The 13,075-nt window shown below is 39.7% G+C and overlaps 1 protein-coding gene across 2 annotated transcripts; it reads right to left on the bottom strand.

Moving 5' to 3' along the window:
• Positions 1–24: 24 nt before the first annotated feature.
• On the bottom strand, positions 25–8,626 carry kdsr (3-ketodihydrosphingosine reductase). 2 transcript variants are annotated; one of them, XR_013786435.1, is made up of 11 exons: positions 8,135–8,574; positions 7,013–7,102; positions 6,794–6,850; positions 6,563–6,628; positions 6,379–6,474; positions 5,589–5,780; positions 5,413–5,496; positions 5,064–5,147; positions 4,648–4,749; positions 2,180–2,390; positions 1,324–1,551 (listed from the first exon to the last, which is right to left on the bottom strand). XR_013786435.1 is itself a non-coding variant. In XM_079452979.1 (10 exons), exons 1-10 carry the CDS (start codon positions 8,321–8,323, stop codon positions 2,271–2,273), a joined length of 1,080 nt encoding a protein of 359 aa, XP_079309105.1. In that variant the 5' UTR covers positions 8,324–8,626; the 3' UTR covers positions 25–2,270. The 2 variants fall into 2 exon arrangements, 1 of the variants encoding a protein (XP_079309105.1); XM_079452979.1 differs by having other exon boundaries at positions 25–2,390; positions 8,135–8,626.
• Positions 8,627–13,075: the final 4,449 nt, after the last annotated feature.

Raw genomic sequence — 13,075 nt, forward strand, 5'->3', positions numbered from 1 at the left:
TACGAGTAAATAAAACTCCACAATAACAACTTTCAAAAGTTATTTATTTTATCATGTAAGAAAATAAGACAAAGCAACAACATCCTCTTTTCTCCCATGGCACACAAGGTGAAATTTATGCAAGTTTGTCAACAAAAGAACTACAAAACATAGAAGCGGAATGGTTTTCATTTTAAGACCTTCTTATAAATTATATATCATATCCTCAGAAATATATCAACTTGGATCAAAACAAAATGTCAATGATTAAAGAAATGCAAGTATCGTTTTATGTGTTTGAATGAAGTGTGAGCACAGGCTTGATTTGCATAGCTTTAAGATGTTTAAAACAATTTCTCTACAGTCATCTTCTTATCTACTTAGCAACTGACTACATGTTATGGAAGAGGCCATGACTGAAGTCCGACACATCGGCACCTAACTTGCAGCTACTATGTGCTTGACAGTGTGCCTTGAGCCAATATCAAATGAGAACATCGCCAGGTTGACTCATGCATTCTCACTTTATTGGGCACATATTTGGGCCTTTTGTAAAACTTAATATTCATAGCAAATAATAAACAACCAAAACCGATGTCATTTTTCATAAACCTGTTCAGTCAAAACGAATATACGTAAACCTAAGCCATAGCTTGATGTGGACATATCCAACCTTATAGCTTTTATAGTGGTCTCTGTTTGTATCTCTTAAGTCTTGAAATGACTGTAGTGCCTGACTGCATTGGTCTTTTTTTTCTAGGGTAAAAAGAGCAGCATAAAACAAAAATGTAGTCCAAACATAAAAATTCTGTCAGCTTTTATTCAACCTCAGGTCATTCTCAGGTCACAAAGAGTTTATTAGTACGCCATGCAGCTCTTTTCTATATAATGAAAGTAGATTGACTGGGCTCGAGTTTCAAGTCAGTATAAGTCATTGGGTACTTCTTTAGTTTCAACAGCATCCATTTCAATTTACTTTCATTTGATGAAGGACCACATGGTTTGAACTGAAGTCATGAGTTTGAAACATTACGGTGAGTAAATGATGACAGAACTGTTACCTTATTTAGTGAATACCTATATGATTGACTTGTGAGGAATGCAAATATCACAACGTTGTAAGTTTCTAGCTAGTGTGTTAATAGTAAGATATGACAAAGCACAGGTGGAGCGAGAACAAGGTGTACGTTGGGAAGGCTGTAACCAGAAAATAGCTTATACGCTGGAACAATCCATTTTACGTTATGACATAGCAGTACATGCGGAGATTGAATTGCTTGTCAGATGAAGCTTACGACATCTACAGTATTTCTGTGTGAACACTAAAACAACTCCGACTATTTTACTTTAATACTACAGTTTTATTCAACACAGTTCTTGAGTTGTGGGCATTAACACACATTATGTGGGCATCAGCACTGTGTTATTTAGATCTTTGCTCTGTCACATCTGGCTCTCCAGCTCCACCTGCTGGCTAAAAGGTGCAGTGACTCGACCAGCAAGCCACCACCTCAATGGCTTATCGTGATCCATCTTACAATTCAGTGAACTCTTAGTAGCCCCTGAGGTCACCTAAACACATGCGTACAAGCAGACACACACACACAACACACAAACATACACACACGATAATAAGGTAAACATTTCCTTTAGTATCCGTCACACAGAGCAAAGAGGATAAGGCAGAGTGGCAGACTCATGCGGTTTCTTCCAAAAACAAAAATACTGTATCTTCACCTTAAAATGATGAAGATGGAGGACATACAGTGCTCTACTAAGAACATCACGGAACAGGCGTGAAGCTTTTAAATAAAGATTACACACCCTTGACCAATATAATGTTACCGTAAAGATTAAGTATCATATTTTTGTAGGAATAAAAGTTGAATTGGAATAGTATTGAAGTAGTACACCGACCGGTTAGAACAGGAACTCAGAAGGCAAGAATGCATGCAAGGACTGAGGCCCACTTAAAGGAACAACACATCTGAAACAGTGAATTCAATAAAGACTGGAGGCTGGAGAGCCAAAGACTAAGTAATAAAAAGGCAAATATAGTTTTAAAAACAAAAGAGCTCAGTTAAAACATTGAGGCAGCATGCTCTGAACTTTCACTAAACCTGGAATGAGTTATGAACTATGTTGACTGGACTGTTATTACACTTCTACTGAATACAACTATAGCACGAAAGACATAAACCTCAGTGTTTTCTGAACGAAGACCTCTCCTCTACATATCGAGCGTGTCTGCCAGGCTGAGTGAGGGGGTTTGGGTGAACATAATGCTGGTGCTACTCTCTCTTGTCAGATGCTTTGGACTGTTCTCTCTGGATCATGCAGCGACGGACGATGCTGTCAAAGCTGCCCAGGTAGAAGAGAGCAATGGTGCGGAACAGCCCCATGGTCACAATCTAAATACAATACAAAAATACAATTATAGTATTGCATAACACAAGTTAATAACGTGTCACATAATATTTGTGTGTGGATCTGTGCAAAGCCTGAAGTCAACTTACTGTACTGAGCATTCAAACTCACAGTAACTGTGGAGGACTTTTGTTAAGAAAAGTGGGCAGCCTTACCACCCAGGGGCAGTTCTATGTGGGCTAAGCCCAGAGACCTCCAAATGTGTGTTCGAATACAGTGGCGTAGCAAGTCAGCCCTTATGCAGAAACTTAAAAAAATTGTTCGCGACCGCGTTGCGCATTACTGGACATGTACGGTTGTTTACTTAAGGTTTGTTATTTAAATGTTAATGCACGTCAATCACGCAAAAGGATCCGATAAAAGTACGTTTAACAACGATTTTTGCTTATGATATACTTAAGGATAGTTTTCACCCTCGATGAATAACAATTTAAAACAATTCTTCAAGATATTACAAGAATAGACGATGTATTAGATTTGAAAGAGCTCCCGCTCAAACCACGCGCTCTCAGTAATCTCTCAGCAAACAGGAAATGACGTAGGATCTGAAAAGAGGGAGAAAGTGTCTGCGCCAATAGCCCTGTAGTTAGTGCGCAGACATATAGTGCCAGTGCACTTGCAGCACAATCAGAGTTCGATTCCTGTCTCAAGTGTCTTTTGCCGGCCCCCCTCCCCTGTCTCTTACCAAAGCTTTCCTGTCTTTTCTCCACTGTCCAATCAAATAAAGGCAATAAGCCCCAAAAATATCAATTAAATGAAAAATGAAATATGTAAAAAGCGTACCAGCCAGAGTTTTACACGTGTCCTAACATTTCTATGATAAAACATTAAACATTTAGCTACTTGCATCACGCTGGCTCATTCACAGTGAAAGCGGACCTTAAACTCAGCTTCTGTCCGCAGCAAATCCTGCCTTCTTTCATTTGTCTGGACACCTGAATTAGATTGATATTGACGAGCTCATTCAGAGGGCATATAAATTAAACTTCATTCCGTTTCGACACAGCAAGGTAAACAAGTAATGTTGTACAGTTTACATTATAGAATAATTATAAGAGTGTAAATTATTATATGTATTAAAATTTTTAAATAGATTATAGACAACGAATAAGACCTCTCTACTACCCTTAACCTCACCATACACTTTATTATCATTTGTTGAAAATAAATGCCTGTATGATCTGATATGTGATGTGAATGTAGTTCGGCAAAAGGAGGATTTGGTTTTACTCTCATAAGTGTCAGTACTACTTGTCACTCGTCTGACTCACTACGCCACAGAAGCTGCTGGGAGAGTGACGTTGTTTTTAAACTCTAAATGTTTTTTCCAAGTAGAAGGACCCACTCACATTTGCCCATGGGTAGACACGAAAAAGATGCAAAATGTAATGGACCCTAAGTGATCCATACACACAGGGTAATAAAACATTCAGGGCTTCAGCCCCCTTAGCCCACCCCTAGCGCCGCCTCTGCCTAGGACAAACCAGAGATTCAACAATGACAAAAGGCTACAACCAGTTATTGATGCTCGAGCAAGCAACACTCAATATTTGATTCAAAAGTTTTAAGTGAAGTTGTCAACACAGTCATTTGTGTAAATTAATATTTTATCTCGTCAAATATACTGTATTTAAGGTAATAAATTACTCTGTTTGATAAGGCAATACTACTGTTGACATTTAATTGCTTTTAGTAAAAAACTGTGAGCTGTGGCTACATCTTATATACTTTAAAGTATATAATATAAAAACAATTCAGAGGAGTATAAAGCCGTCTGATTTGTCTCACAGGACCTTTTGACACATCCTTCCAGTTCCAGAGCAAAGAAAGAACTGGGCAAAAAGACAAGAGGCTCATTAAAATCTTCAAAGAAAAGATCTAAGACCAGGAATGATTCAGATAGCCCTACGAAGGGTGAATGCAAACATGCCGATGTGTCTAGATATGAAGTTCAAGCAAAATGATGAAAGGAACATGATGCAACAATAATTATTCAGAAGGGGAGGAGCCATTTGATGTCCATCTCCCAGCATGTTATCTAGGAGAAGGCCAATATGAAACCTACAGCTGCAGAACATCACAAAAAGCTCTGTAGATTTCCACAGAATATAAAGCCCCATCATTCACAAAGTTACTAAAATCCACATATTTCCTTCCATACACAAAAAATATCTATCTATGAGTGTAATAAGGTAAGGCTGAGGCAATGAGGATTGGGTGTTTAGTGATAGTGGGTTGTACCTGCTGCAGCCCCTCAGTGATGGAGGTGACAGGTGACATTCCACATGTGAGTGCTGACAGCATGTAGCCATCAGGACCAACTGAGCTGGTAAAGTTACCTTGCTGTGGGTGGAAAAGAACACGAAAAAAGACATGAGACAACTAAGGGTCTCACAATATACCAGTATTGACAATAATTGTAATATTAATAAAATATTTTATACAAACTTTCTCTGTACCCCCCTGCATTCATATTTATTATTTATACACAAAGAAAACACAAAATAAACAAAAATGATGATCTATTTGACTGATAGTATTATTGTAACTTATTCCAATAGATATTTTGATAATATCATTATCATGAAGTATTGTGTAGAAAAAGAGAGATATTATGACAGCCCTATAATCTACCATTGTAATCCATTGCCACTTACCACAGCGTCCTTAACCACAATTTTCGCCACTTGATCAGGCTGATAAACTCCAGACGTTTCTGAAATTAACCTGGTCTCCAGAGGCTGTCAATCATTCATCACAACAAAAATAATAAACAACAATTTACTATGGTAATGCCTCAGAATTGTCAGTTGCTAACATTCATCCAAATATCTTTCTCTGTGCTCATCAGAACAATCAATGTATACGGATTTAAAACAACTCGAGAATACGTAATTCATAACAGAATTTTCATTTTTTGGTGATCTTTCCCTTTCATATTTACTTCTTTAATATTCCAACTAATTCCCATCTAATACTCAAAGACATGAATTGTACTAATCACACCTTAGACTTATTTTCCTCTGCAAAACCCGGTGTGTCCGTGTCAGGAGGGTATGCCACAGTAACATAGATGTTATAGGGCTTCATCTGAAAAAAAAGAAGAAGAGTACAGTCAGATTTTAGATTCTAATTTGTAGTGTTGGGAGAATGGCATGCAATCTATAGGGCATGATGCACACCTCCATCTGCAAGGCCTCGGCCAGACCACGCAGAGCAAATTTGGATGGCGAGTAGGCTGCGTAGCCAAAAAGGCCGATCTGCCCTGCTTGTGATGACACAAACATAATGCGACCCATCCGTCTTTCTTTCATGGTGGTGATCACTGCCCGCGTGGGGTAAACACTGCCCAGATAGTTCACCTCCATAAGTCTCTGTTAAACAAGAAGAAACATGCTTTAAAATATATAAATATCTTCTACAAAAGGTCTTCTTGAAGCAGGAGCTACATTCACAAAACTTAAGCAAATTCGTCATAAAGTAGCAATGTGGACATTTTAAACACCTAGTGGTGGGTTCGGGAATTGGAGTCAACGGCTCACCCCTCCCTTTCAAAGCACTACGGTGGCTGACACAGAACTAAGATGTTGACACTTTTTCGCTTCTTTGCTGAAGGAGATAACGTATTTAAGAAACACGCTATGTAGAGCAGTTTGTCCGTTTAGAGCTACTGTAGAAACAACATGGCGAATTCCGTGTAAGGGGACCCGTGCTGTATGTAGATAGATATAGCTCATTCTAATGTAATAAAAACACAACACTTCATTGTTTAAGGTCTTTATACGCCTCTATTGCATTTTGGTCATTAGATCCTCCTAAATATTAAACATGGACTTTATCTTAAATTCCCTTATTTCAAATATTTTATATAAAAACAACCAATTTTCTAGAAAAATGTTTAATGTTAAATATTATTAACATCTTAAAGTTTACATTGGCCTTACATCAATACAGAAACGATGCTGTTCATACCTTGAAACGGTCTACTTCCACTTCCTCAAACTTCCCAGATATAGCTGACCCTGCACAGTTCACCAGCATATCCACAGGACCCAGCTTCTCCTGAGCCTACAAAATAAACACAAACAGGCAGGAGCTTAAAATGACAAAGTAAATATATCTGTATTTTCTGTAATGCTCAACAGACTAAACTCACCTGCTTTATGACGCTCTCTACTTGGCTGTAGTCCTTTGACACATCAATTGAAATGCACAGCACCACCTAGAGGTGATCATACCAACAAACCCATTTACTCTACCATTTATGTATTTTGTAATGTTGAAGAAAGCTTACAAATGTCTGTCCGCAGACAACACAGATCAAGACCTGCCATTAAATCATGAATTGTGAATGGGATAAAAATAGATATATTGTAAAAGTACATACTTGCTTATCGTTTATGGCACATTTCTCCACTTCTTTTTTCGCCTGAACCAATTTGTGCTGTGGAAATGTGTACATGCATGTTAACTGTATGCATAAGACTAACGGTTTTCAGAAGGCAACAAATGCATCAACAAATATGTAACAACATCCTGTGGAATGAGTTCTGATCAGGTAAAGATTCATTGGCAGACACTGATAAATTGTAAGAGAGAGACAAACCTCATCTCGAGCAACCAGCGTAATGAAGGCCCCTTGTCTGTAGCATTCCATTGCAATAGATTTCCCAATCCCACTACTCCCTCCAGTCACCTAATGATTGACAAGGTATTCAACAGATCTTTTACAATCCATAAGTCAGACTTCATATTCCAGTAATGTAGAGAAATGTGCAAACAAGTCTGAGAGTCAACACAATAATAAAACACTTGTTTTTAAATGTATGCAGTTCAACACATGAGTTTATTATAAGGAGATAAGCTTTATAAACAAAGAAAAAGAAACAAGGGAAAATTGCCAGGCCGGCTTAGGATCACAAATGTTTACACTGCCAGATGCCAATGAACTACCAAAAGGTAAGGTCATGTATGATTATAATCCTTTTTTTATTTATCCTAAACTTCTATTATATTTATAGCTAATACTTTCGTACATCTAAATATTTTTTTTTGAATATAACTTTGAGCTGGTAATAGTGCTTCAAAATTGATTATGAAAAGTATTAGAAATAACACATCTAAAAAAGAGGGAAAATGTCCCTATATGTAATACAAAACAGGGGAAACACTGGGTTTGCAACATCTAGGTAACTTTGAGCCCCTGGCAAACCATGAACCTTCTGAAATCAACATTTTTATATAAACACTGTGTCCACAGCCTGAAAAGGTCCATTGCCCTGCAAACAAATTATTGCATAGCAACCTAAACACTGTAATTTGTTAGAAACCAGTGCAATAATAACTTCCACATTAACATTTGTAAATCTAATGTGGAATAATAAGATGCCTGAAATATCATGCAAATGTTAAAATGACAGAAGTCAACATATACAGTTGACAACCATGCTGGATGTCTTCATGGTAAACTAAGCAAAATAACAGTGACTTTCATGAATAACTATCAGAGATCACACCTGCAACAAGTGAGGAGATCCTTTTAACAGATCTAGTGGCATTCATTTACACAATTGTAATAAAATACAAATCTAATGAAACTGCTATGAATTAAAAAGAAGCAACAGTAGCTCATTTGTCAGTCATTATCGCAGGATAGGTTAGATGCTTCTTATGTTAGCAGTACGTTGTTTTACAAAACGGTGTTTAGAGCAAAGATATTCAAACTTACCACCACATGGGCCCCGTTGAGTTTGAGAGGTTTTGGACTTATTAATGGCGATATCATGTACAGGAGCAGCACGAAGGCCACTATGAAAGCAGCCACTACCAGAATCATAACGAAAGGCAGAAGCAGCCACCAGGAGTTAATGGAAATCCAGTCCGAGAGAGCAGAGCTGAATGAATCCTCAGAGGACATGGGTCAACCTGATGCTGCTGACGTTAGCTCACAAGCTAAATGTCCACTTACAGGCACTCCCCCTCCGCGAGCATAGGCGAAAACAGGCCGTTGGACGAGCTGCTTGTGGTTTTATAATATCGGGCGATGTGTCAAAAGCTTCTGCAATATAATAAAGGAAAGTCATACGACTGTCAAAGCTAACTGTTTCTGTTCAGAGCATAAACCAAAACACTGATCTGTGCACTTTCAACAGGACGCTGCTTTCGGGCGAGGAATTGTGGGGAGTTGTAGTTTTCGTAATTCCGCTCGCCGCTGTAGAGCGTCACTTGAGTGACAGAATAGACTACAAGTTCCAAAGTTCAAAAGCGTTTCCGGAGGGAATCCTGTCATATTTTTAAGAAAGGCAAACATAGCGGTCGACTCCTGCTCAATTCAGTGTTTTACCACAGATTTTTATTTATTATTAAGAAATATAACGTTACACATTTTAAATGCAATACAATTTTCTAAGCTGTCACCTTTTACATTTATTAATTGTTTATTGTTTCTATAACAAAAACCTTAAAGAATATGTCGATCTTGTCCTGCAATTCCACTGTAACATTAATCATTTCATTAATAATCCAATTTACTAGCTGTTTTCAATATAAAGCACAGGTCAAATTACTATTAACTATTTAATATGCAGCAGTGTACACAAAATTATTGATGAATATAGATAGACAGATCGATAATCAGTAAATTGTTTTAAAAGAATACTGTGCATTTAAGTGTAAATGACAGACAGATCTCTAGAGACCAGGTATTAACCACTATTTCTATTTGCTGACTAAAGGATTTTATACACGTTTTTTTTTGCTATTGCTCTTTCTCGTCTTCTCATTTAATGTTAAATGCAAGTAGTGCAGACAGGTGTTGAAAAAGTTTTGTCCAGGTTTAAACAGATGTCCAAATAAATATTTTGTGAGACTGCTTTATATACATGTAATCCTCTTCACGCACATCGATCTTCGGTAGAGAGAAGACAAACAGTATGGTTTGTAAAATGTTTGGATATTTAATTATATCTGCATTATATATTACATATTTATGCATGCAGCATCTTTTTTTCATTCCCCAGACGTGATCCATCAGTTTTTTTCTGGAAGTCTGTACTGTTTGAAACTAGTGTGATTTAGGAGACGTCCTAAGGCAGGGGTGGGGGACCTTCATAGGGCCACGGTTGGATTAGGTTACACTGTTAACGATTTGCTTGTATTTTTACAGTAACTTACTGGCAGCACGGTTGCCAGTAAGTTACTGTATTTTGATTTACAGTGCTGTACTGTAATAGATTACTACAGTACAAAAAAATATTTCTGTATAGATACAACACAGTACTTTACTGTATTTTTACTATATTTTTACTGCAATTTACTGTAATACCTATATTGACAAATTACTATTTAATTCGTATTGGCAATAATTACAAATATTATTATATATTTTAGCTAGTTTGGATATAAATCTGTAGTTATTAATATTATAAAACTGCTATACTTGACATTATGAATCAAAAGGCAATCCAGGCAAATTTTTTATTGAATCATTTCATTGAAACAAAAAGTATTAAAACATTTAAAACAGTATTGAAGAATGATGTATTCCATTAACAACATATAATGACTATGTACAGTAGTCAACATTTAAAGTTGATCAAAAAGGCGAGAACAATACCTATTCTTGTAACTTTTTTGACCCACTTCAAATGTTGACTACTATATATATTACAACATTTAAGTGAGCAAAAATATTCATACATTACATATCAAAACAAACAATAGCAACAAAGTGACAGGATTCATCTAACACTGGCAAAGAAAACACTGGTCTGTAGTTCAAATGTTCCATTCAAACTGAGTGTCGTGTGTAAGAGTGTTGTGTGTGGCTGTGTGAGAGTGTTGTGTGTGAGAGTGTTGTGTGTGGCTGTGTGAGAGTGTTGTGTGGGGCTGTGTGAGAGTGTTGTGTGTGAGAGTGTTGTGTGTGGCTGTGTGAGAGTGTTGTGTGTGTGTGTGAGAGAGTTGTGTGTGGCTGTGTGAGAGTGTTGTGTGGTGCTGTGTGAGAGTGTTGTGTGGGGCTGTGTGAGAGTGTTGTGTGTGGCTGTGTGAGAGTGTTGTGTGGGGCTGTGTGAGAGGGTTGTGTGGGGCTGTGTGAGAGGGTTGTGTGTGTGTGTGAGAGAGTGTTGTGTGCGGGTGTGTGAGAGTGTTGTGTGGGGCTGTGTGAGAGGGTTGTGTGGTGCTGTGTGAGAGTGTTGTGTGTGGCTGTGTGAGAGTGTTGTGTGGGGCTGTGTGAGAGTGTTGTGTGTGAGAGTGTTGTGTGTGGCTGTGTGAGAGTGTTGTGTGTGTGTGTGAGAGAGTTGTGTGTGGCTGTGTGAGAGTGTTGTGTGGGGCTGTGTGAGAGGGTTGTGTGGGGCTGTGTGAGAGGGTTGTGTGTGTGTGTGAGAGAGTGTTGTGTGCGGGTGTGTGAGAGTGTTGTGTGGGGCTGTGTGAGAGGGTTGTGTGTGTGTGTGAGAGTGTTGTGTGCGGGTGTGTGAGAGTGTTGTGTGGGGCTGTGTGAGAGGGTTGTGTGTGTGTGTGAGAGTGTTGTGTGGTGCTGTGTGAGAGGGTTGTGTGTGTGTGTGAGAGTGTTGTGTGCGGGTGTGTGAGAGTGTTGTGTGGTGCTGTGTGAGAGTGTTGTGTGGTGCTGTGTGAGAGTGTTGTGTGCGGGTGTGTGAGAGTGTTGTGTGGTGCTGTGTGAGAGTGTTGTGTGGGGCTGTGTGAGAGTGTTGTGTGGGGCTGTGTGAGAGTGTTGTGTGCGGGTGTGTGAGAGTGTTGTGTGGTGCTGTGTGAGAGTGTTGTGTGCGGGTGTGTGAGAGTGTTGTGTGGTGCTGTGTGAGAGTGTTGTGTGCGGGTGTGTGAGAGTGTTGTGTGGTGCTGTGTGAGAGTGTTGTGTGCGGGTGTGTGAGAGTGTTGTGTGGTGCTGTGTGAGAGTGTTGTGTGCGGGTGTGTGAGAGTGTTGTGTGGGGCTGTGTGAGAGTGTTGTGTGGTGCTGTGTGAGAGTGTTGTGTGCGGGTGTGTGAGAGTGTTGTGTGCGGGTGTGTGAGAGTGTTGTGTGGTGCTGTGTGAGAGTGTTGTGTGGTGCTGTGTGAGAGTGTTGTGTGCGGGTGTGTGAGAGTGTTGTGTGGTGCTGTGTGAGAGTGTTGTGTGCGGGTGTGTGAGAGTGTTGTGTGGTGCTGTGTGAGAGTGTTGTGTGCGGGTGTGTGAGAGTGTTGTGTGTGGCTGTGTGAGAGTGTTGTGTGCGGGTGTGTGAGAGTGTTGTGTGCGGGTGTGTGAGAGTGTTGTGTGGTGCTGTGTGAGAGTGTTGTGTGGTGCTGTGTGAGAGTGTTGTGTGGGGCTGTGTGAGAGTGTTGTGTGGGGCTGTGTGAGAGTGTTGTGTGCGGGTGTGTGAGAGTGTTGTGTGGTGCTGTGTGAGAGTGTTGTGTGCGGGTGTGTGAGAGTGTTGTGTGGTGCTGTGTGAGAGTGTTGTGTGCGGGTGTGTGAGAGTGTTGTGTGGTGCTGTGTGAGAGTGTTGTGTGCGGGTGTGTGAGAGTGTTGTGTGGTGCTGTGTGAGAGTGTTGTGTGGTGCTGTGTGAGAGTGTTGTGTGCGGGTGTGTGAGAGTGTTGTGTGGGGCTGTGTGAGAGTGTTGTGTGTGAGAGTGAGAGGGTTTTGTGCGGGTGTGTGAGAGTGTTGTGTGGGGCTGTGTGAGAGTGTTGTGTGTGGCTGTGTGAGAGTGTTGTGTGGTGCTGTGTGAGAGTGTTGTGTGCGGGTGTGTGAGAGTGTTGTGTGGTGCTGTGTGAGAGTGTTGTGTGCGGGTGTGTGAGAGTGTTGTGTGGTGCTGTGTGAGAGTGTTGTGTGCGGGTGTGTGAGAGTGTTGTGTGGTGCTGTGTGAGAGTGTTGTGTGCGGGTGTGTGAGAGTGTTGTGTGGTGCTGTGTGAGAGTGTTGTGTGGTGCTGTGTGAGAGTGTTGTGTGCGGGTGTGTGAGAGTGTTGTGTGGGGCTGTGTGAGAGTGTTGTGTGTGAGAGTGAGAGGGTTTTGTGCGGGTGTGTGAGAGTGTTGTGTGGGGCTGTGTGAGAGTGTTGTGTGTGGCTGTGTGAGAGTGTTGTGTGTGAGAGTGTTGTGTGTGAGAGTGAGAGGGTTGTGTGCGGGTGTGTGAGAGTGTTGTGTGGTTGTGGGTATTTTTGTCGAGAAACTACATGACTTGCAGTTGTAACTGGACATCCTGGGATGACTTGCTTGGTTTAAAAATGACCAAATCCAGCCCAAATATCAATGGTGAGACTGTAACACAAAAATCCAAAAATAACAAAATCTGTTAGCCATAGAAATAAGTACAAATTGTGAAGTAAATGGTGAAAGAAAATTCATTAACACTTTACTATAAGGTTTTATTCCATAACATTTATTAATGGTTTAGATAATATGAACTAACAATGAACAATACATTTTTCAACATTAATAATATTTGAGAATTCATTATGAATTAACTAATGTGAACAGCGATAAATTGATTGATTTAAAAATGTATTGCCAAATGTTAAAATGTATTAACATCCTATGTAAACAAATATAACCTTATTGTAAGTGTTACTAAAAAGTCAGAAGTAAAACCAGAAACAAATTTGAATAAAAGTTGTATTATATATACATGGTGAATACTTACAGAAACTCATAAGCCCAGGGTGCAAAAGTGGACCAAACTGTGACGTTAGAGCT

This window comes from Barbatula barbatula (assembly GCF_947034865.1).
Source record: "Barbatula barbatula genome assembly, chromosome: 3".
NCBI classification, from domain to species: domain Eukaryota; kingdom Metazoa; phylum Chordata; class Actinopteri; order Cypriniformes; family Nemacheilidae; genus Barbatula; species Barbatula barbatula.

Coding starts and splice junctions, on each gene's coding strand:
- kdsr (XM_079452979.1), bottom strand. CDS start 8,323: ATGTCCTCTGAGGATTCATTCAGCTCTGCTCTCTCGGACTGGATTTCC. Junction 7,103..8,134: donor TCAACGGGGCCCATGTGGTG/GTAAGTTTGAAT, acceptor GTCAATCATTAG/GTGACTGGAGGGAGTAGTGG. Junction 6,475..6,562: donor TAGAGAGCGTCATAAAGCAG/GTGAGTTTAGTC, acceptor TTTATTTTGTAG/GCTCAGGAGAAGCTGGGTCC.